The sequence below is a fragment of the Sus scrofa genome, chromosome 5, assembly GCF_054392235.1.
Source record: "Sus scrofa isolate SSC_HxYL_T2T_F1_AM1 chromosome 5, Sscrofa_HxYL_maternal_Yorkshire_Landrace_v2.0, whole genome shotgun sequence".
Lineage (NCBI taxonomy): Eukaryota > Metazoa > Chordata > Mammalia > Artiodactyla > Suidae > Sus > Sus scrofa.
The window spans coordinates 6550238-6572910 of NC_139387.1; the positions used below are offsets into that span (position 1 = coordinate 6550238).

General features: G+C 55.4%; 3 protein-coding genes across 15 annotated transcripts in view; 1 reads left to right on the forward strand and 2 right to left on the reverse strand.

Annotated features, from left to right (window-relative positions):
- Positions 1-8: 8 nt before the first annotated feature.
- Positions 9-16694, forward strand: NAGA (alpha-N-acetylgalactosaminidase). Of its 12 annotated transcripts, XM_085024428.1 has the most exons (13): positions 9-98; positions 3106-3224; positions 3429-3567; positions 8017-8343; positions 8764-8847; positions 9991-10126; positions 10619-10790; positions 11257-11434; positions 11761-11855; positions 12559-12720; positions 14218-14415; positions 15484-15627; positions 16052-16694. In XM_085024428.1, exons 5-13 carry the CDS (start codon positions 8832-8834, stop codon positions 16184-16186), a joined length of 1236 nt encoding a protein of 411 aa, XP_084880554.1. In that variant the 5' UTR covers positions 9-98; positions 3106-3224; positions 3429-3567; positions 8017-8343; positions 8764-8831; the 3' UTR covers positions 16187-16694.
- PHETA2 (PH domain containing endocytic trafficking adaptor 2) lies at positions 316-5600 on the reverse strand. 2 transcript variants are annotated; one of them, XM_005663774.4, is made up of 3 exons: positions 5469-5600; positions 3594-3670; positions 316-2795 (listed from the first exon to the last, which is right to left on the reverse strand). In XM_005663774.4, the coding sequence occupies exon 3, from the start codon at positions 2779-2781 to the stop codon at positions 2002-2004; it is 780 nt and encodes a 259-aa protein (XP_005663831.1). In that variant the 5' UTR covers positions 2782-2795; positions 3594-3670; positions 5469-5600; the 3' UTR covers positions 316-2001. The 2 variants fall into 2 exon arrangements, with proteins under 2 accessions (XP_005663831.1, XP_005663830.1); XM_005663773.4 differs by having other exon boundaries at positions 5213-5600.
- Positions 16695-18492: 1798 nt separating the features above from the next.
- The window catches only part of WBP2NL (WBP2 N-terminal like), a 39923-nt gene continuing 35742 nt past the window's right edge, over positions 18493-22673 (reverse strand). The window contains exon 9 of the mRNA XM_084955158.1: positions 18493-20259. The gene's annotated coding sequence lies outside the window, so the exon portion shown is untranslated. The remainder of the gene's footprint in view (positions 20260-22673) is intronic.

Here is a 22673-nt window from a genome sequence, read left to right on the forward strand (position 1 = left end):
AGACTTGCGCAGTGCGCCCAGTTCCTGTGGCGCTGCCGAAAGAGGCGTTCGTCCCCGGCCCGACACGGTGACGTCACGAGGATGACGCGGAAGACCCGGTAAGCCCTCGTTGCGGGCCTGGTGGGCAGGGCCGCCGCACGGGATTCGTCGGTGGGAGGCCTTAAGAGTTCCGTCGTTGTTCTTGCACCCAGGACAGCCAGGGCTTGGCAGGGCAGGTGATTGTTGAAATGAGAAATCACTTATTTGAACTTCAAACTATTGTATTTTTGAACACTTTAAAAATACAATTCAAATGTATTACTCGTGCTACATGAATGGTTTTGGAATTTTATTGCATGTTATAGGTTTAAGTAATATATAGCCAAGTAGAAAAATATATCTGAAAAAAGGGGGAAATGGGAGCTTTCAGGCAAACTGGCTGTGCAGGCGACTGCTAAAATCAACTTGAGCCAAAATGGGTAATAAAAAAACATGGTGTTTTAATTATATAAAAAGCACTGTAACAGTAAGAAAGATAACAAAAGCTTGTAGATTCTGTGTATAAACAAGGTGCAGTGGGCTGTGGTGCTCCCATACAGGACTGGGAAGACAGCTTCCTGGGAACCAGCCCTGGACCCTGGGCAGCATCTGATCCTCCTGGACCTAAAAGGCTCTGAGCCAAAGCCTCTAGGCCTAGTTAGGCCCCCACCTAGGGGGACCCCAAAGGGAGAGAGGCTAAGAAGGTGGAGATTGTGTATACTGGGGGAGGGGATGACGAGACCAGGTTCTGCATCTTCCATCCAGCCATTGCCACTGTACCCTCAGGGTGTCAGGCTGGTCTAGCCTCTGGCTCTGTCTGCCCAGCCACCGGGCATCTCAGAACAATGGATGATAAAGGAAACGCTTGGCTCCATGCTGGTGAGAGTAGGTGGTCTTGGCAGATACACACTGGGTGACAAGCAAGGTGGTGAATGAGTTCCTAGGGGGTTTCAGGAACAGGAACACCTCTTTGGGAGCCCAGCCAGGAGAGAAGAGTTTACCACAGGGTGCCAGGAATCCCATGCCTGAGTGCCTAGTATGCCCAGAACAGAAAACCAAAGTAACAAACTGGCTTCCCCAGGGAGCCTCACTGCCTCTCCACTTCTTTAGCTTCCAACTTGGCAGCCGAGGAAAGAGTACAAGCAGGATTTCTGCTGACATGTAAAAGGTACTGGCCCCTCCTGAGACAATGACAAAGCACCATCTGTACACAAGGCAGCCAGGGAAAGATGGGAGTCCTAGTACTTTCCGAGTAGAATAAATCCCTCTTTACTGGCTAAAGGCCCTCTCCCTCCAAAGAGCCCTGTCCCAGTTGCAGAGGGGGAGTCCCCTGCACAGTCTCCCACCACTCAGGATGAGCCAGGCCCCAGAGGCCGTTGTGACACGGTCAGTCCACTTTCTCAACAGTGTCAGTCCCTCAAGCCAACACTGCAGCCAATTTCTGGTGTTTAAATGTACAGGAGTCTCCTCATATTGGAAACTGTGTCTGTAGTATCATGTGTAGGTGAGAGGCAGAGCAGCCTGGGGCCATGTAATATTCCCCACTTCCTCCATTCTATTAGTATCCCCTGAGCCAGGGGCAGTCCAGCGGAGTCAGGAGACCTGGATCTCGCTCTGGCTGCTGAGCAAGCCACCTCCCCTCGCTGGGCCTCAAGAATAAAACGGATTGAAAATAATGATTCCTTAGTCCCCTGCAGGCATAGGGGTGGATTGGGAACCTGGAGAAAACCTACAGAGCAGGAAGGAGCGAGCTCTCCTCAAAAAGGAACTTTAGGAGTTCCCTGATGGCTCAGCGGGTTAAGGATCCAGCATTGTCACTGCTGTGTAAGTTGGATCCCTGGCCCCGGAATTTACACATGCCACAGGCGAGGCCCCCCCCCCCCAAAAAAACCTTCAGAAACCAGTAAACATTAAACTCTTGAACAAGGACTGGCCTTGGTGTCCTGACCAGCAAGACAAGGGCTGAACCTGAAGGGCCAAGGCTCAGGGCCTGTCCTGTTGCTCATGTTCTGGCTGGCTCCCCTGGGCTCTCTGCAGCCACACCCGCCTCAGCTCCATAATCTCCTGGCCATACCAATCATGCAGGGTGGAGAAGCAGGAGGTCTCAGGGGACACAGGGCTCTGCCCCCTGCCTAGGAGGAAGTTGGCAGGGCCCTGCAACTCCCACTCCGCCATGCCCCGCCCTGTGGGCCTGCTGCCCCCTTCTTCCACCAAGCCCAAAGGGCTGCAGTCTCTGGAGAGGGAGTGGCCATTCTCTAGGCCGGGAGACCAGTGGGCAGGAGCCTGAGGCTCGAAGCGCCTGGGAACAGCCTTCCAGGATGAGCGGCGATGCAGGTCCAGTCTGTGGCGGGCATCACGCAGTTGGCTCTCCAGCTCGCGCACCACCAGACGCATGTAGCCAAAACTTGCCCTGGACAAGGCCTTTACCCAGGCCTCTTGGGCCGCGGGCCCATCCGCTGCGAGCAAGTGTGGGCGCACGCCAGGGGCGTTGAAGCGGATGGCAAAGGCGAACTCCTCAGGCACGGGCGCCTCGGCCAGCTCCACGGTGCAGCCCTCCAGCACCACTAGGCTCAGCGGGGCTCGGCCCTCCCGACTCTCGAAGGAGAACAGCAGGTTGCCCTTGAGGACAAACCAGCACCTTCGGCCAGTACCACTGGGGGTGGGTGGAGTCCCCGTGCCCCCCCAAGTGCGCAGGAAGCCCGTGTGGTCTGCTGGGGAGTCGCTCAGTGCGTAGTGGGCCACACTCCTCTCGTTCAGCTTCATGGCTCCCAGAGGGCCTGTGAGGCGAGAGAGGCAGCCGCAGATCAGAGGGGGAGGCAGGCTTCGTGCCGCTGCGGGGAAAAGAGCTCTGGCTCTGGAGGAGACCTGGGCTCCAGCCCTGTGGCCTCTTCTCCCTTGCTGTGCCCTGAGGCTCTCAGTGTGTCCACCTGTGAAATGGGCTAGTCTCCCTGCCTTTTCTCTCAAAGGGTTGTTGTGAGGATCATGCAAAAAAACTGGACATCAGAGGATCCAGAGAAAAGGCTCATGTGATAGTGTCAGGCCAGGAGGTGTGGCAGGGCTTTGACACAGCTTTTTTAAAACCCAAAGGAAAAGGCAGCAGCTGAACTGAAGTGGAGCCCAAGCTCACAGAAACCACTGTGCTTAAACCACCCCCTAATCTGAAGGCCCTGGAGCTCCAACCTTGAGGCCAAACATCCAGAGCTTCCGTGAGCCCCCTGGGTCCCCTCTCGTTTGTTAATGGCACAGCTGCCCTTTAGTAGCCTTCAAAGCTGGATGGGGCTGGGGTGGGGCAGGCCTGCCTCATTCATCCATCAGTGAGTTCAGACAGGGACCGGCTCAGTAAACAAGAGTGTAGCACAGATACGCTTGAGTAGGATCAGCCTTGACCACTGAATGTTGGTGCCCCACAGATCACCAGTGACATCTAAATCCAGCTGTCCTCTTGACGCATAGAAAACCGAGGCCAGAACAGTGAGGGTGAACTGCCCAAGGTCACATGGCCAGCGAGAGCCAGAGCTTGGTCTCCTGATTCCCTAACATCCTTTGGAGGTAAGTCTTGGCAGTGACCCACTTACCAGCAGAGCTCACTGGTGGGGGCCTCTTCTGTCTGGCCACACAGCTCCACCCTTTGACCGCGCGGTTTCCAGGGCACCTGCAAAAGAATTCTCAAACCCAGTCAACCCATCTTAAAGGATGAAAACTCCTCCTCAGCCCTTGGGGCTGTATGAAATCACCACTTCCTCCAGGAAGCCTTCCCTGACCCCTGATAATGCCCCCACCTACCAGATCACCACCTATAAGCAATGTAAGGAGCCGAGTCCCATTGTCTTGTTCATCACGCTTCAGATCTCAGCTTCCTGCCCCTTAAGGCTGGGCCAGAGTAAAGTGCCCTTAGAGCTTCCTGCTTGTCCTTTCTAGTACTTGTCACACGGTGGTCTTTAATTCTTTAATATGTAACGTAATCTGAGAGGCTTGTCCTGATCACTTTATCCCAGATGGTCCTGATACCAAGGTGGCCTGATCTAAGGTGACCCAACGAGCAGCCCCCTCACTTCTGTTTTTCTTTTGTTTTCTTTTTTCTTTCTTTTTTTTTTTTTTTTTTTTTTATTTAAGGCCCACATCTGTGGCATATGGAAGTTCCAGGCTGGAAGTCAAATCAGAACTACAGCCTCTGGCCACAGCCACAGCCACAGCAACTCCGGATCCAGGCCTCATCTGTGACCTACACCACAGCTCACGGCAGTGCCAGATCCCTAACCCACTGAGCGGGGCCAAGGATCAAACTGGCGTCCTCATGGATACTAGTCAGGTTCCTGTCCACTGAGCCACAACAGGAACTGTTTTCATTTTCTTCATCCCCCAGTGATCTCTGTCCCCAGTTCCAGAATGTCAAGGCCAGGACTGGGCTTGGTTCCAGTTGAAACCCCTGAAATCCAGCCCCTTGCAGGGCTTGGGGAGGCCCTCTGGAAGCATTTGTTAAAATAACTGGGAATACAGCAGTGTACAAAATAAAGTCTCTCTCTCTCCTGGAGCCTGTATTTCAGCAGGGGAGACACAGTGTGGAAAAAAAAAAGAAAAAGAAAAAGACAAAAATAAATAATAATTCGTGAATTTTAAAATTAAATGATAAAGAACATAGGACAGGTCATGGTGAGGGCTATGGAGGGACGAGTAGGGGCCTTGTGTGGGGGGATAGCCCATTCTAGGCTGGAGCTCAGAGGAGGCGGAGGCGGAGTCACAGATGTTTGCACGAAGAGGGGCCTCATCCTCCTTCCGCCCCCCAGCCCGGGGCGCGGAGAGAGGGAGAGAGCATCGGGGCCCATCGAACCGTCTTCCCAACCCCGCAGCAGCGTGTCTGGGGGAGGGCGGCCCCCTTGCAGCCCCGCTTCTCCTCCAGCGGCTGCGAGGCCAGGACTTCACCTCCCAGTGCACCTCTTCTTTCTGGATTCTTTTGTTAGGGGAGCGGCGGGCTGGGGGGGGTGCCCCACTGGCCAGTGGCCCCCGCTCTGGGCCTCTGCCTCTGTCGCCCTGAAACGGGATCCCCTCGCCGGCAACTCCCCGCTGAGCGCCGCAGACTCAGTGTGCGGCTGCCGCCTCGGTTTCCCCTTCGCGCGTGCGGCCGTCCTGCCACGTCCCCGCGGGCCACGCCTTCCCCAGGGCGGCCTCCGCCCGAGCCCGCCCCGGCCGCTCTCACCTCCGCGCCGCTGGAGCCCGGGGCGATCCCGGCTGGCTCCCGTCCCCACGCCGCCGCGAACGTGCCCGCGGGAGCCCGGAGACCCCGCCTGGGCGGCTCCAGTTACCGCCCCTCCCCGCCCAACGCTCCGTAGGCCTCGCGATCCGCGAAGCCGCCTCTCGGTCCAGACCCGAGGGAAACTGAGGCCCGGCAGGCCGTGACCTGCCTGCGCCACACTGCCCGTCGGTGGCGAGCGGCCTCGAACCCAGAGACCCACCTCCGGCCGTCCGTCCGGGGCACCTCGGACCCAGCCCAGCTCCTGGAGAACTCGGAGTCCCTCTCGTCCCCCGTCAGTCCCCCCTCCCCGCCCGGCCCGCTTCTCTCGCAGAGCCAAGCCTGGCCAGGGCCCAGACACCTCCTCTGGGCGGGCTCCTATCTAGCCCGCGAGACCCAGCCCCTGGTGTCGGCCGGATCTCTGTTTTTGGGGATTATCCGTTTCAGCTTCCGCCACTCCCGCTGGCCTGCAACCACTTTCGCGCCCAGGCTCTGCTAAGCCTGTAGTGAAGGTCGTCGCAGGAGTCCAGCACCAAACGCTGGAGGCTAGGCTTTCCTGACAGCCCCGGAAGCCCGGGAGCTCCGAACATATGCCCATGAACTTGCTGATTCCCACCTCCCAGTTCCGGCCCTTGCAGGTCCCGCAGCCTAGGATGCCCTTCCTGGGCAATCCTGTTGTGGCCCAGCGGGTCCCCAGCTAGTGTCCATGATATTGCGGGTTTGATCCCTAGCCGCGCTCAGTGGGTTAAGGAACTGGCGTTGCTGTTAGCTGTGAAGGCAACAGACGCCTCCAATGGGATCCAGCGTCGCTGCTAGGCCGGCAGCTGCAGCTGTGATTCGACCCCTAGTCTGGGAACTTTATTTGCTGCAGGTGTGGCCCTAAAAAGCAAAAAAAAAAAAAAAAGCTCTTCCTTCTGGACCTACCCCTTTGCTCAAACTCCTCAGAGCTCCCTTAACATCAGTTTAGGTCTCAGATCAAATGTCCCTTCCCTGACCATGAGATGTAAAGTAGCCTCCCTCTGTCTCTGTCACATCCCTGGTTTGTATTTCTACTATGTCACGAACCACTATTTAAAAAACTCCCCTACACTGATGCTTTCATTTCCTGTTTCTAATCTGCCTCCCCCACTAAATTTTATTCGGTTAATAATAGAAACCATGATAAATGTGTTAGAAGCTAATAACTTCTGTGGAAAATGTAGAGCAGGAACAAGGAGATTTGCAACTGGGGGAGTAGGGGTCGCAGTTTTAAATAGAATGGTCAGGGTAGGCCTCACTAAGGGGATATTTGAGAAATACTTGAATGAGGGAGCCAGTCATGCCAGAATCTGCAGGAAGAGCGTTCCAGGCAGTGGAAACAGCTAGTGCGATGGCCCTGAGGCCTGTTGTGTTTGCGGAACTACACGGAGACCAGTGTGGCACAAAGGCGGGGACGAGGCGGGAGAGCAGTCGCAGAGGGGTCAGAATGTGTGGACTGGGACTTTGTCAGTTGGTGAGGGCTGTTACTCCAGACTGAAATGAACAGCATCACAGGGCCTTGAGTGAGGTCTTTTTTTTTTTTTTTTTTTTTTTTTTTGTCTTTTTGCCATTTCTTGGGCCGCTCCTGCGGCATATGGAGGTTCCCAGGCTAGGGGTCTAATCAGAGCTGTAGCTGCTGGCCTACACCAGAGCCGCAGCAACATGGGATCTGAGCTGTGTCTGTGATCTACACCACAGCTCACAGCAATGCCAGATCCTTAACCCACTGAGCAAGGCCAGGCATCGAACCTGAAACCTCATGGTTCCTAGCTGGATTCATTAACCACTGAGCCATGATGGGAACTCCTTGAGTGAGATCTTAGGCTATATTTTAAAGGATTACCCTGGCTGCTAAGGAGAGAAAAAAGACAGTAGGTGGAAGCAGACCTGTGAGGAGGCTGCTGGAGTAATCCAGGCAAGAGGGGTTGGCGGCTGGGAGAGTAGAGGGAGGTGGCCAAATTCAGGATGGGTTTTGAAGGTAGAGAGCACAGGGTTTGCAGACAGATTGGATGTAGGGAGTGAGGGAAAGAGGAGGCAAGGAGGATGCCCGTTTTGACTTGAACACCGGAAGGAGAATTGCCATAACCTGAGACATGGAAGTGGAAGGTGTTCAGTTTGGAGCCAGTTTGAAATGCCCAGTGGCCATCCCGGTGAAGGTGCAAGAATAAAGTGTTTGGTACCTAATAGTTGCTTTAAAAATGTTTGATGGGGAGTTCCTGTCGTGGCACAGCGGAAACGAATCCGACTAGGAACCATGAGGTTGAGGGTTTGATCCCTGGCCTCGCTCAGGGGTTAAGGATCCAGCGTTGCCGTGACCTGTGGTGTAGGTTGTGGACGAGGCTGGGATCTGGTCTTACTGTGGCTCTGGCGTAGGCCGGCAGCTGTAGCTCCAATCAGACCCCTAGCCTGGGAAGCTGCATATGCCGCAGGTGCGGCCCTAAAAGGACAAAAAAAAAAAAAAAAAAAAAAATTGATGGATGAAAAAAGAAGGACTATGGAGTGTCTAGATGAGTATAACCGGTGGCCAAGTGTCAGGCATGGGAGGAGGGCCTCCTGGCTTGGCAAGAACTGTGTCCTCCACCTGGTTTGCTTTCCCCCACTCATCCTCTTCGTGGTGCCTATTCATCTTCCACTGCTGTTTTTTTTAGCGTCTTACTACGGGCCATTCCGTCATTTTTCTTAGCAAGGTCCTCCGCAGGTATTCACGCCAGAGCTTTTTATTGAGCATCTACAGTGCACTTTCTCGCCTTCAGGGACCCCGCAGAGGTGCAAGGACTAGCCTCACGCAGAGGCGGGGTAAACAGGACATCCAGTCCCCAAAGCCTCTGGGCTCCTGCCTGCCTGCTTGCCTGCCTGCCTGCCTGCCTGCCTTGAGCGCGCCGAGCGGGAGCTCGAAGGAGGCGGGGCTTTGGGAGGTTCGGAGGGACGCGGCGTTGCCAGGGGGATTCTGATAGGCTCCGTCGGGGAAGGTTGGCCGCCGCCAGGCCCCGCCCCCTGGAACTCCGTAGGCGAATCCGGCGATTGCTGCTAATCGGCGCAGAAGGCTTTAGTGGGCCGAGGTGCCCTGGGCCTCCGAACTGGTGAGTTCCACGGGCTGGAGCCTCTGGGGCCGGGGGTTTCGTGCTGGGGCGCTGAGCCTGCGGTCCTTGGGGGCGGGGGCCAGCAGCCCAGTCTCAGTGGGAGTCCGGAGCCTGGTTCCGACGCGCCGCCGCTGTTCTTCCTGGGCTGCCTCGCTCTGGCCGCCGCCTGGCACAGGGCCACGCTTGGGCGCTCCGGGTTCCCTCGCACTGCCGAGGGGGTGAGGTCTAAGTCCAGGATACTTCGAGTAGTATTTCTTTAGGAAGAATCCGGGCTCGGGGGAGTGATGGGAGGAGAGGGGGAGGGGGCTGTGAGGGCGGCTTGGGGACCCAGAGTGGGGTTCACACCCAAGGTTAAGGGCGGCAGGGCTAGCCAGGCGGTAGTGACTCCAGTGCTTTCCTAACGTTTCTTAACTTCCACAGCCCAACATATAAAGCTTGGTAAAGGCAGAGCAGATCTGGTCAGGTTCTGAAACGCTGAGTCCAGAGCAATGTTGCTGAAGACAGGTACCTACACGGGTGGGGGAGGCTTTGGGAGGGTAGGTGACCAGTTGAGGGTGGGGCTGCCTGGAGGAAGTTCCAGTCCTGTGGTGTCTGGGCCTCCTTCCCTATTGTGTGTATGTGGGGAGACGTGTTTCTCTCTTATTCTTGGACATGCTCCCTGTCTAGGAGGCCTTTTCCTTTTTTTTTTTTTTTTTTAATATAATCTCATTCATTCATTCAGTCAGTCCTTTTATTTATTTATTTATTTATTTATTTATTATCTTTTTTTGCTATTTCTTGGGCCGCTCCCGTGGCATATGGAGGTTCCCAGGCTAGGGGTCTAATCGGAGCTGTAGCCACCGGCCTACTCCAGAACCACAGCAACGCGGGATCCGAGCCGCGTCTGCAACCTACACCACAGCTCACGGCAACGCCGGATCGTTAACCCACTGAGCAAGGGCAGAGACCGAAGCCGCTACCTCATGGTTGCTAGTCGGATTCGCTAACCACTGCGCCACGACGGGAACTCCCTCTTTTCCTTTCTCATTCCCTCTACCCCAAGAGCAGAGGCCCTATCATATATGCTGAGAACAGCCCTGTAAAGTTTTGGTACAATAATTCCATTTTAGAGGTAAGGAAACTGAGGCTGTAGGGGGAAAGCATCTGCCCAAGTGAGCTGTCTAGGAGCAGATCCAACTGGCTGACCATTTAAGCCCTTCTGAAGCCTCTTGGGTATCTGGAGAACAGAGAGCCCTGGATGGGACTCAGGAGACCCATCTGTAGTCTGGCTACAGTGTACTGTCAGGCTCAGTGTGAGTGGAGCTGGGGGAGCTGGTTAGGATATGGAAAGGATATGACCTCAAGTGTTTTTGATAATTCCAGGACTACTGTGGCGGTAGCGAGTAGAGACCTAGGCAGTAGCAAGTTGCCCACTGCAGACACCATCCGCCTACTCACTGCACTGCAGGAGCCAGCACTCGCAGGAGGAGCCCATCCCCCCTTAAGCTTGGGAGTCTAGTTCCCCTCCTGTGCCATCCGGCAGCCTAGTCTAGTTCCCCTCCTGTGCAAGCTGGCAGTCTCTGCAGGGTTGGGCAGCATGTGGATGGGGTGGGGTGAGGGCTGGAGTTACAGGAGCCACTCATGGCCATCCTTCCAAACCCCCTGCAGTGCTCCTGCTGGCCTTGGTGGCCCAGGTGCTGATGCTGGAGAATGGACTCCTGCGGAAGCCACCCATGGGCTGGCTGGCCTGGGAACGCTTCCGCTGCAACATTGACTGTGACGAGGACCCAAAGAACTGCATCAGGTGAGTAAGGTCCCTACCCCCTGGCACGCCTTGCCTAGGGCCCCCAGAGACTGGGGGCAGGGAGTGGAGGAGGGTCGGCTAGAAAGGAGGGCAGGGTTAGAGCCCATCCCAGAGAGAAAGCAACCAGAGGTAACTTTTGGGACATCTGACTCTCAGCCTCGTGACTGGCTTGGGGCCTCAGGAGCAGACCTTAGACCTGTGGGACAGGGACGTTGTGGCAGATACACCTCCTGAGATAATGGAAGGGAGATAAGTGGCTTCCCCTTGCCCCATCTTGCCTCTCTGCCTGGGGCCTCATGACCTAACCCTCGGTGTTCTTTACACTTGTTACCTGGCTTCCTCGTCATCAGCTGCCAGCAAGGTTATGGTCCTTGTGGCCTGGGCTACACTCAGAGGATCTGACAAGTCTGAAAAGCCCTGAGGAAGGGAGGTAGGGTTAGGGTTAGGCCCATGCTGGGCCACTGAGCTGCCCTGTCCCCTGCCCCGTGCCAGCGAGCGGCTCTTCATGGAGATGGCCGACCGGCTGGCACAGGATGGATGGCGGGACCTGGGCTACGTGTACCTTAACATCGATGACTGCTGGATTGGTGGACGTGATGCCAAAGGCAACCTGATGCCTGATCCCAAGCGCTTCCCCCATGGCATTGCCTTCCTGGCTGACTACGTGAGCCCCACCCGACCCCAGGCCAGCCCTGCCCGTTAGCCTGGGGGCCAGACCACTCTTTCCACCCCACCCCACTGAGGGCTCATTTCTCTAATCCCTGCTTGAGAATTCAGGCTGGGGAGGAAATAGATCAGTCAACAGCTAGTTGGGGCCCACTGGGGTGGGTGGGAGCAAGAAAGCACATCTTATTTAGCTTGGGATTTCAGGAAGGTTCTCCAGAAGAAGCAGTCTTGAGCCATCAGGGCATGGCAGGAGCAGACACCTAGAGGCCAGAAACAGTCTGCAAGGTGTGTGTGTTGGAGGGAGGGGCAGTGCCACAGTTGGCAGAGGCCAGGCCAGCAAGTGGAGACCTTTTCCTTTGGGCTCTGGGGAGCCCCTGAAGGTTTCAGTGGGGTCTGGTCAGCTGTGCCTGCGAGGCAGCTCCCCGAGGTCTTAACTGAGCCACTCTGCTCTCAACCCCTCACAGGCTCACTCCCTGGGCCTGAAGCTGGGCATCTATGAGGATCTGGGCAGCTTCACCTGCATGGGTTACCCGGGCACCACGCTAGACAAGGTGGTCCAGGATGCGCAGACCTTTGCTGAGTGGAAGGTGGACATGCTGAAGCTGGATGGCTGCTTCTCGACCCACAAGGAACGGGCTGAGGGTGGGTCCCACAGCTGGTTGGGAGTCATCAGATAGACAGGAAGTGGTGGCCAAGGAAGGCCCACCAGTGCCTGTCTCTCTGGGCCCTAGGGAGTAGCATTTCCCAATTCTCCTCACCCGAGGCCTGGGGGGATCTTAGCTCCCAGGCTCCCTGAAGATGGGTGGGCATCAGGTCCCACCTGGGAAGTGTTTGCAGCTCTGGGTAAAGGGGATGCACCCCGCCTTTTGAGCCTTAGTTTCCTCACACTCGGTAGGAGGGCTGGGTTGAGGGCCCTGATTTCCTCTTGTATGTCTTCATCCTAAAACATGGGGGTTGGACGTTTCCAGGGTACCCCAAGATGGCTGCTGCCCTGAATGCCACAGGCCGCCCCATCGCCTTCTCCTGCAGCTGGCCAGCCTACGAAGGGGGCCTCCCGCCCAGGGTAAGTCACGCTGTGCAGCCAGCCCTCCGCGCTCTCGGGGTGCCGCTCATGTGCTGATTTGTAGGTCGCAGAGAGGATCCTAAGTGCCCCCGAGGGGGCCTGCGCCAGCCCAGGGTGATGGGGGACACACTTGTCAGGTGGGCTGAAAGGATGTGGGCATCATAACTCATGTGCTGCCGCAGCACCCCGCAAGCCGTCAGAACCCTGGCTCGTACTGAGTGGGCTCAGAGATGCCGAAAGCTGATGAGGCCAGGCAGCTGGGGCCTAGCCTCGGAGAGGTCTTGTGGGCCCCTCCCGGGGGCCCCTCAGCACAGAGGACCCCAGACAGAGGGCAGTCAGACCTGCAGCCCAGAGGGCGAAGGCAGGCCGTGGAGAATGGGGGGACTCCCTGAGAGAACGCGGGCCTGCGTGTGTGGTGGATGTGGTTCTGGGTACAGCAGCCTGGGTTCATGCCCTGGGCTTGGCCCTGGCTGGCATGAGAGGGAAGGGCAGGCCTCTGGCACACATGGGAGGGAGCCCTGGGCAGCCCCGGAGCAGGACTGCTCTCTGCAAGGCCTTCCTCAACCTGAGCACGCCCAGGGCCTGTTCTCTCCCCGCTTCCCCACCCTCTGTGTCTCCTGCTGTGGCTCCCTGGCCCCCGTGCGGGCCTCCAGGCAGCAGAGTGTGACTCTGGTGCTGGACGCTGCCTTCTCCCCCAATCCAGGTGAACTACAGCCTGCTAGCGGACATCTGCAACCTCTGGCGCAACTATGACGACATCCAGGACTCCTGGTGGAGCGTGCTCTCCATCCTGGACTGGTTCGTGGCCCACCAGGACATTCTGCAGCCAGTGGCAGGCCCCGGGCACTGGAATGACCCAGACATGGTACCAGCATGGAAGGGGGATGGGCCAAGGCCCACTGCCCATGGCAGACCCATTGCCCACTGCCCTGTGCTGTCTTCCTGAAAGCACATTGCCAGGTTCTAGATCAAGGTCTCTGAAATGTGTCCTTGAACCAGCTGCCTTGGACTTGCCTTAGAAGCTTCCTTACAATTCTGTTTCAGGGCCCCACCCCCAGCTTTTGGATCAGAATGTTCGGGGAGGGCTTGGCAATGCCCATTGTTAGCAGTCTTCCCGGGCAGTTCTGATGTCTCTTAGAACTTGAGAACTTAGTCTGTAGTGACTCTTACGCGAGACTTGCTTCCTATGTAGGGCGAAGGTCATGAGCAGCCACACGCTCTCGCCAGTGCCCCCTAGACTGTCTTTGCTAGGCCTGCCTCTGAGCCCTCTTTCAGTCCTGTGTACTGTTACCCTCCAGCAAAGCCTCCTCAGGCAGACCTGGTCCCTCATACCTGCCTCATATCTAGGCCTGATAACTTAAATTTCTTTGCAATTTATCCTACAGGGTTTTTTGTGTGTGCGTGGTTGCCCCACGGCATGTGAAATTCCCAGGCCGGAGATCAGATCTGAGTCTCAGTTGCAACCTAAGCTGCAGTTGCAGCAACACCAGATCCTTAACCCACTGTGCCGGGCTGGGCATCGAACCTGCGTCCCAGTGTTTCCAAGATGCCACCGATCCTGCTGCTCCATAGCAGGAACTTCTGCAGTTTATCTTACAGTTTAACAGCTCTCTCTCCATTTAGTCAATAAGCATTTACGGTCAGTGATGATTATAATAATTAGAAATACTAGGCCAGATGGAAAGGCGCCTGCAGAAACCGAAATTGGCCGGCTTTAGAGTTCTAGCTCCAGCTCTGCCACATCCTTTGGGCCTTTAATTTTTTCTGTGCCTCGGTTTTGTCAGTTGGAAAATGAAAATAATAATAGTAGCTGCCATGTATAGGTTGTTCTGTTTGTGAAACGGGTGATGCTTTAAATGCTTGGCACAGTTTGGCTGCCAGTGTAGCGCCTAAACTGGTGTCAAAAGTGGGCAACCATGTCGTGTTAGCGACAACCATTTACCGTTTGTGTCCTGTCTGCGGATGGGTTGCCCTGGGGTCAGGAGTGCTCACTGGTCATGAGGACAGGTGGGTGGCCAGTGCCAGGAGCAGGGACTCTGTCCAGGTCTGTTTTCCTACCAACCTGTTATTTCTTGACCTGCGTGTCAAAGAATCCATCGGATTATCTGAACAACCTGTAGCATGGCCAGAACATATTACTACCCCATTGTCTTGGTGAACTAAAAAGCTGGGACCCAGAGGAAAAGTGACGTGTCCTACCCTACCTAGGGCCACCTGACTGGGGAACGGGGTTTGCAGAACCAGGGCCCGCGTGTGGCCGTCCACCCCCACCTCCACTTCTCTTGCTGCGAGTTCAGGGTTGGCCCTCGTGCCCACTGCCCTGAAGAGGGCAGAGCTGAGTGCTCCTCTCGTCTGCCCCCAGCTGCTCATTGGGAACTTTGGCCTCAGCTTCGAGCAAGCCCAGTCCCAGATGGCCCTGTGGACAGTGCTGGCGGCTCCGCTCTTCATGTCCACGGACCTGCGGACCATCTCTGCCCAGAACGTGGACATTCTGCAGAATACGCTCATGATCAAGATCAACCAGGATCCCTTAGGCATCCAGGGACGCAGGGTTCTCAAGGTACTGGGAATGTGGGGAGCTTGAGGGACTGGGCTCCCCTGAAAACAAAGGGGCAAGCCTGGGAGTTACGGGGTGGGCGGATGGGCCTCTGAAATCCGCGGATCCTTCCCGTTTGCATTGAGTGGAAGACCACTGGCAGTGCTCCGACTGTCCCCCGCCTGCCGTGGCTGAGAGCGGAGCCAGAGCAGGGCAGCTCCTGGTATTTGGGGAGGGGAGACTTCGCCACAAGTGCGTGTGGGAACCGTGTGGCCCCCCCACTTGGAAGGGCAAGACTTGTGTGCAAATCTGTGATGTCTGGCAGAGAACTGGGGCTTCCTTCCACAATTCAGGAGTTTACAACCGCTAGTACTAGGGTCTACTATTTACCGAAGACCTACTGTGTGCCGGGCATTCTAGATACCTTTTTTGAGAAGGTTAGATGCTCTTTTCCTGTTTTACAACTGAGGAAACTTGGACTTGAAGTGTCTCAGTAACTTTTAGCCCAGGCGACACGGTTGGTGAATGGTACAACAGGACTCGATGCCAACAGTGTCGCCTGAGAGCTTGTGCTCTTTGCCCAGATCCTTGCCTCCCTAGTAAAAAGAACTCGACACCACTGTAGCAGGCACTTGTTGAGCTGGCGATGCCTCGAGGAGGTAACTCACCCCTGCCAGCTGATGGTGGAGGCGGGCTCAAGAGCCTTCTGGAGGATGGGGGTCCCCCCTCCTGGCTGCTCTGGGCAGAGCTCATCGTTCTTACTGGATGGTGCCCTCCACTCCAGTGCCAGCAGCTGCCCACGCCTGTCCCTCCCATGACCCTATGAGCTGCCTGTGGCAGGACCCCGTGCAGCACTTGTCTGTCCTAGCGTGGGGCCTGGCACAGCGTAGGTATCAGGGAGCATCTGCTGAGGCAGCGGGGGAAGGGAGGGTGAGGTAAGGCAGGGAGCGGGTAGGCTGGGGTATCCCCTGCGAGCTTCTGGGTGACACAGAACCGTGGGCTGGGGGGACCCAGAACTCGAGGGAGGGTTGGGAAGGGGGCTTGAGGCCCTGCTGAGCAGGGACCCCAGCCAGTGCCACCTTCTGTGCCCAGGAGAAATCCTTCATCGACGTGTTCATGCGACCCCTGGCCAATGAGGCCTGCGCCTTGGTCTTCTTCAGCCGCAGGACGGACATGCCTTATCGCTACCACTGCTCCCTCGGCCGGCTGAACTTCACTGGCTCCAGAGTGTATGAGGTGAGGGCCCTGCTTCCCGCGGGGCTTTGGGCCGCCCTGAGGCCGTGGCTGGGCCTCGCTCACACAGCCTCCCCTAAGCCCTGGGCCTCGGGCCTCCGCGGGCGGGCGCTGTTCTCCGCACGGGTGTTTTAGGGCCGCACAAATGAGCGTCTGTGTGCAAGTGAGTCTTGGGAGCCCCTGAGGCCGGAGCTTCCGCTTTTCCATCAGTCTGTGTCGTCACGTTGCTGGGGTTCTTGGTGGGCTGGGCCCCTCACGGCTGCCTGCGTTTGGGCATCCGTTGGCATTGCCCGAGGAGAAGGGCTGGGGATTCAGATGCCCCCCCGAGAGGCCAAAGCCCTGGCTTTCCCGGCCCAGCCGTGGGGGGGAGCAGCCGTCCTCTGCGCAGCCGGTCCTAAAGTGGCGCCGGTGACGGCCCTCCCCGCAGGCCCAGAACGTCTACACGGGCGACATCATCAGTGGCCTCCATGTTACAACCAACTTCACGGTGACCGTCAACCCGTCGGGGGTGGTGATGTGGTACCTGTACCCCATCAAGACGCTGGGGACGCCCCCGCAGTGAGGAGCTGGGACGTGTGACAGGCTGCGGCCGCACCACGGAGCCGGGACCACGGAGGGTCCACGTGCTGAGGGCCAGTGGGTGGGGGCTCTGCTCCCCAGGCCCGCTCGGCGGCCTGACCCCATCGGACGCCTTCTCAGGCCCGGCTCTGTGCCCGCCCAAGCGAGGACCCTCTGGGGAACTTGCGGAGATTCCTGGGGCCTTGCCGGCCTCTGCCTCGTCTGCGCAGCCCCACAGGTACTGCTGAGCAACTGGGCCAGCCTCCTGACCCACCACTGCCGCCGGGGGCACTGACACGTGTCAGGACTCCAGCCGCTCACCTTCTTTCTGTCGACTCTGAAATCAGGATTTGGAATTTTTCTTATAACGGGGCGTGGCGCTCTGACCCCTTGTCAGGAACACAAATGATTTATGTGATTGACTTTCCTGCCAAGAGACGGCCTTGCAGGCTGACAGTGCCTGGAAGTGATCTTGGTGTCCTCGGGTCACCAATAAAGCTGTTCTTCAGTCACCTCGTTGTCCTCTGGACCTGGGGCCACGACCAGTTTCAGGTAGGGGCTCCGGGGGGCACGCCACAGGGGGCCGGCGCCGGGCCTGGCCTCCCACAGATGTACGCATCTTCTGGCCCCTCAGTCCGCGGCCACCTGTGGGTTGTACTTCCAGCCACGCCAGACCTGCCTCCCACCACGGGGTCGTCCCTGCTCCACCCAGCACAGCGGCAGAGGCGACAGCACAGTGAGGCAGACCTGTGGTGGTTGCTGCCCGCTCCCCACTCAGGAGCCGCCCTGCCGCTCAGTGCCCAATCTGCTAAGGAACTCGGCCTTAATGTCTGCACCTTTCGGCTCATCTCCCCCTTTCTGACAGGCTACTGCTTCTCTCCCACAGTGCCCCCCAGCTGCCCCCAGTACTTCGTACGCCTCTCCGAGCCTGGCTGCACAGCACTTTCAAACCCCTCAGCAGTGTCCAGGGTAGGGTCTAGGGGCTCTTTGTGTCTCAAATCGTATTCCGTGCTCCTTGTAGGGAAGGGCTGTGAAGTCAAAGACTGGCGGGTTCTTGACCGCCTTCGTCTGGTTCCTCTTTCCCAAGCCCTCGTTTGAGCTGAGGCCTTGGGGCACGTGTCCTTCCCTGATGGCTTCTGTTTCCCTTTGAAAAGCTGGCAGCAGAGCAGGCTAGGTAGGTTCTGGCGCCTTAAATGTGAGCGCACCCATTGCCCCAGGCCTGGCCCTGTCTGCTCTGTGGGGGCTCTTCTGGGTGCATCTCCCTCATTCCCTCCCTCAGGGTTTGGGGTCCTTGTATTTAGAGTGTGGTGTACAGAACTCACCAGTATACATTTTACAGTGTCATTTAAGGTGGCTGGAGCTTAGTGATTTAGCCTAGGGTCACCCGACAAAGTTCCCTCTCCCCAGTTGGTGTCTCGAGGCTGTGGATCACTCAGGAAGACGGACGCCCGCCTCATCCCAGGCCTGTGCCCTTCGAGGCCTGTCACCCTGGGCAGAGCTCCAGCGCCGGGTCTTGGTCGTAATGCTCTTCAGGCCAAAGAGACCTGAGAGCTGGGGCCAGGGACCAGCCTGGATGTGACGACCGCTCCTTGGCCTTCCAGACCCAGAGATCGCTTTCTGTCTTTACCTGCGTTGTAACGTGTCCTTTTTATGCCGAGGGACCTGGTGAAGCCTCTGCCCTTTATTCTCCTAACACACGTATTTGATGACAGATGCTAATGTACACGTGCAGAAGGCTCAACAACTCCAAGCAGGATAAACGCAAGAGAGGTCTGTGCCTGTAGACGTGTCCTAACCAAACTCTCAGAAGACAATTTTGAAAGCAAGGCAGAAGTGACGGATCACACACAAGGGAAAATTCTTTGCGATGAGTGAAAATGAACACACAACACCAAAAATACTAAAACAACACACCAAAACTTAGGGAGTGAAAGTAAGGACTAGAGGGAAATTAATGGCTATGATTTGCCTATATTAAAAAGAGTGAAGGAGTTCTCTTGTGACATAGCAGGTTGAGGGACCGGCATCATCCGTGCAGCAGCTTGGATCACTGCTGTGGTGTGGGTTTGATCCCTGGCCCAGGAACTTCCACATGACGTGACCAACAATAAATAAATAGATAAATTTTAAAAATTGAAAAGGGAGTTCCCTTGTGGTGCCGTGGTTTAAGTATCTCATACTGTCACTGCACTGGCTCAGGTCACTGCTCTGGCTGAGGTTCTGTCCCTGGCCCAGGACCTTCCACATGCTGCAGGTGTGCCCACCTCCCCCCCGCAAAAAAAGTGAAAAGACAACCCACGCAACAGGAGAAAATATTTGCAACTTGTATATCCGGTAAGGGACTTGTATTTAAAATACATGAACACAGCAGAAATTATCACAACCTTGTAAATCAACTATACGTCAATAAAACGTAACAAAATAAATAAAGACTTCATAACTGACTAAGAAGACAACCTAATCTTAAACTCGCAAAGGATCTGACTGGAGGTTTTTTCTGAGGAGGGGATGCCAATGGCCAGTGCCCGACACCGCTAACCATCAGGGAAATAAATGCAAGTGAAAACAGTGAACTAACTACCACTTGACACCCAAAAGCGTGGCCAGAGAAGAGTCAGATGTAAGTGGTAACAAGGAGGTGGAGAAATTGGAAGCCTCGTGACTGCTGGTGGGAGCGTAAAACTGGTACCGCTACTGTGGCAGCGCCTCAAACAATTACACAGAGTTTACCACCTGGCCCAGCAATGCCGCGTCCGGGTGTGTACCCAAAGGAACTGCAAACGTGCCTGCACAAAACCTTGTACACAGATGTTTGCAGCGGCATTGTTCACAGCAGCCAAAAAGTGGAAACAACCTCCACGTCCAACTGGTTAATGAATAAACAAAATGTGGTCAACCACGCGCTGGAATATTATTCAACCACAGAAGCACCGACGCGCTACAAGGTGGACGAACCTTGCAAATGCTTTTGCGAAGGAAAGAAGCCCGTTACAGAAGGGCGTGTTACCTGATTTCATTCATATGAAAATCCAGGATGGAGAAACTGACAGCGGGGGAGGATGGGGGGCTGGGGCGTGACAGCGCCAAGTACAAGGTTCCTTTCTTTCTAAGGTGATGGTTTTTTTTCCCCCAGGGCCACACTCATGGCATATGGAAGTTCCCAAGCTCGGGATTGAATTAGAGCTGCAGCTGCCAGCCTACACCACAGCCACAGCCACAGCAGTGTGAGATCCGAGCCACATCTGCGACCTACATGGCAGCTCACGGCCACACCTGATCCTGAACCCGCTGAGCAAGGCCAGGGATCAAACCTGTGTCTTCACGGATACTAGTTGGGTTTGTTAGCGCCGTGCCACCACAGGAACTCCCCCGAAAATGTCCTTAAATTAACTTGAATTGCAGTTAAGAACATGGATGCAAGTGGAGATTATCATCAGGAAGTGAGAAAGAGAGAAACACCAGAGGATGTCACTTACATGCGGAATCTACAACAGGACCCAGACGAACCTATCTGTTGAAACAGAAACAGACTCAAGGACAAGAATAGACCTGTGGTTGCCAAAGGGGAAGGTGCTGGGGGAGGTACGGATTGGGAGGCTGGGATTAGCAGATGTCGGCTCTTCCCCAGGGAGGGATTAAGTCCTGCTGTAGAGCACAGAGGCCGGCCGGCAGTGTCCCGTGACCCCCCGTGGTGGAAAAGAATATTTCAAAAAAGCGTGTATACCGTCTGTCAGTTGGATATTCAGGGTGAGGGGTAAGAATTGTTAAGGTGGGGTGACATCAGCAACATGGCTGAATAAGATATCCCTCACCTGTCTCCGTTGCCAACCGTGTGGCATCCCTCTGCTGACAGACGTGCCTGTGGGACCCGTAGGATGCAGCCCTATAGGTAAAAGGGACCCAGGAGGCGTCTCGCCCGCTCCCGTGGCAGGCAAGAGGCATACGGACCTTGCTTCCAGCCGAAGACCCTGCGGCGGCCTGTTGACTGGCTCCAGGAGAACGCGGTCTTAGGTAATGGCCCACAGACCAGAGACTCTTTGCGGAAGTCCAGGTTTCCAGTGAAATTCCATCACACCACTGGAGAAAGAAAACAGAGGTTTGCACACATTGGAGAGCAAAAGAGGAAGCGTTTGACATGACCCGCCCCCAAGGCAGCACAGCTCCCTGCAGGTGAGGTGTCCTCGGCCTTTGCCTGGTCCCACAGGGAAAGTAAAGTGGGCGAGTGAGCGCCTGGCTCCCCCAGCTGGGTGGGCCGTTGCCAAGGAGGCCCAGTGCGCTCTCACTCTGCTAGAGCTCGGAGTCATGAGCTGCCTGGTGTGGGGGTGGGAAAAGGCTGGGAGAGTGACACACAGGAAACTGGGAAACTGGGGCTCCTGCTGACCGCCATGCAGACTCCAGCAAGAGGCCTGCCTGTGAACTGCTGGGGATGCCTTGCCTACAGGTCGCCCCACCTGGCCCATAGACAGCCCCCGTGCTCCGTGTGCCTCACCCACGCACCCCCTCACCCTGTGGCCAGCTCTCTGTGCACACTCCTGATGATGGCAAGAAGGAGCTGTGGCAGGTGGCTCGTGAGCACATGTAGAAAGCCAGCCTGACTGTGCAGGCCGAGGAGAGACCGCAAAGTGGAGCTTTAGCTTAGCTCTCGGGAAGACGAAAGGGAGGCTCTCAGCACCTGGCCTGGTGTGTGGCAGGGTCAAGAGAAGGTATACAAGGAGTCCCAGTGGGTTAAGGATGCGGCACTGCCACTGCTGTGGTGCAGGTTTGCTCCCTGGCCTGGGGCGTGCCGTAGGTGCCCCCCTGCCCCTCCCCCTCAAAAGACATACAGGCTAAGAATTCTGCCCCAAGAGGGAGCAAGGAGCATGGAGGAGGTGTGTCCACGGAAGGTCTGAGAAGGCCTCAGTGTCCTTATCAGGGACTAATGGAAGGGCTTTCCCTCGCAAAGTCCGTCAGTGAAAACTGGAGGAGGTGACTCCTATTTCAGGTGTGAAGACAGCAGTGGGAGACATCAAGGAATGTGAAAAGTCAAGGAAACATGACACTACCAGAGGATTACAGTAACCTTCCAGAAACTGGCCTCAAAGACGTGGAGACCTCCACTTTGCCTGATAAAGGATTCAAAATAGCTGGTTTAAGGAAGTTCAATGAGCTACAAGAAAACACAGAAAGGCAATTCAACACAATCACAAAAACAACACATGAATAAAATGAGAAGTTTAATAGAGAGAAAAATCATTTAAATTAAAGTTGTGGGGCTGAAGAATCCAATGAATGAAATAATAATGCAATAGAGTGTATTAACAGCATAATGGACCAATCAGGATAAAGCATCTGAATTCAAAGACAGGAACTTTAAAATTACTCATCAGAGGATAACGAAGGAAAAAGAATAAAAAAGAATGAGAAAGCCTGTATGACCTGTAAGATACCATTAAAAGAAGCAATCTGGAGTTCCCGTCGTGGTGCAGTGGTTAACGAATCTGACTAGGAACCATGAGGTTGTGGGTTCGATCCCTGGCCTTGCTCGGTGGGTTAACAATCCGGCATTGCCGTGGGCTGTGGTGTAGGTTGCAGACGCGGCTCGGATCCCGCGTTGCTGTGGCTCTGGTGTAGGCCGGCGGCTACAGCTCCGATTCAACCCCTAGCCTGGGAACCTCCATTTGCCGTGGGAGCGGCTCGGGAAAAGGCAAAAAGACAAAAAAAAAAAAAAAAAAAAAAGCAATCTGCAAATTACTGGAGTCCCAGAAGGAGAATTGAGGGATAAGGAGGCAGAAAGTTTATTTAAAGAAATAATGGCTGTGAATTCCCAAATCTGGGGAGTGAGGTGGATATCCAGGTTCCCGAAACTCACAGGTCACTAAGCAAACCCAACTTCAGGGCATCTCCAAGATACATTATGATAAAAATGTCAAAAATTAAAAACAAAGAAAGCCTCTTAGAGGCAGCAAGAGAAAAGAAGCTTGTAATTTTCAAGGAAGCTTGTCATTTTCCCAGCGAATTAAGGATGTGGCATTGCCACTGCTGTGGTGCAGGTCTGATCCCTGGCCTGGGGCGTTTCTCCACAGAAACCTTAGGGGCTAGGACAGAATGGGATGATACGTTAAAAGTGCTGGAAGAAGAAAGCTTCCAACCGAGAATACTTTACCTGGCGAAGCTGTCTGTCGGAAATGAGTAAGAGATAAAGATCACCCCCAGAAAAAGCCGAGGGCGTCAATTACCGCCAGATGTGCCTCACAAGAAATGCTGCAAGGAATTCTTCAAGTGGAAATGCAAGTAGGCTAATTAGTAACAAGAAAACATATGAAAATATACCACATGCTGTAAAGGTATGTATGCAGTTAAATTGAGAATAATTCTGTAACATGCTGGTGTGCTAACCACTTAACTTGGGTATAAAAGCTAAAATACAAAAGTATTAAAAGTAATTACAGCTTTAATAGTTTGTTAATGAATCAACAGTATAAAAAGAGGTAAACTGTGACATCAGAAACATA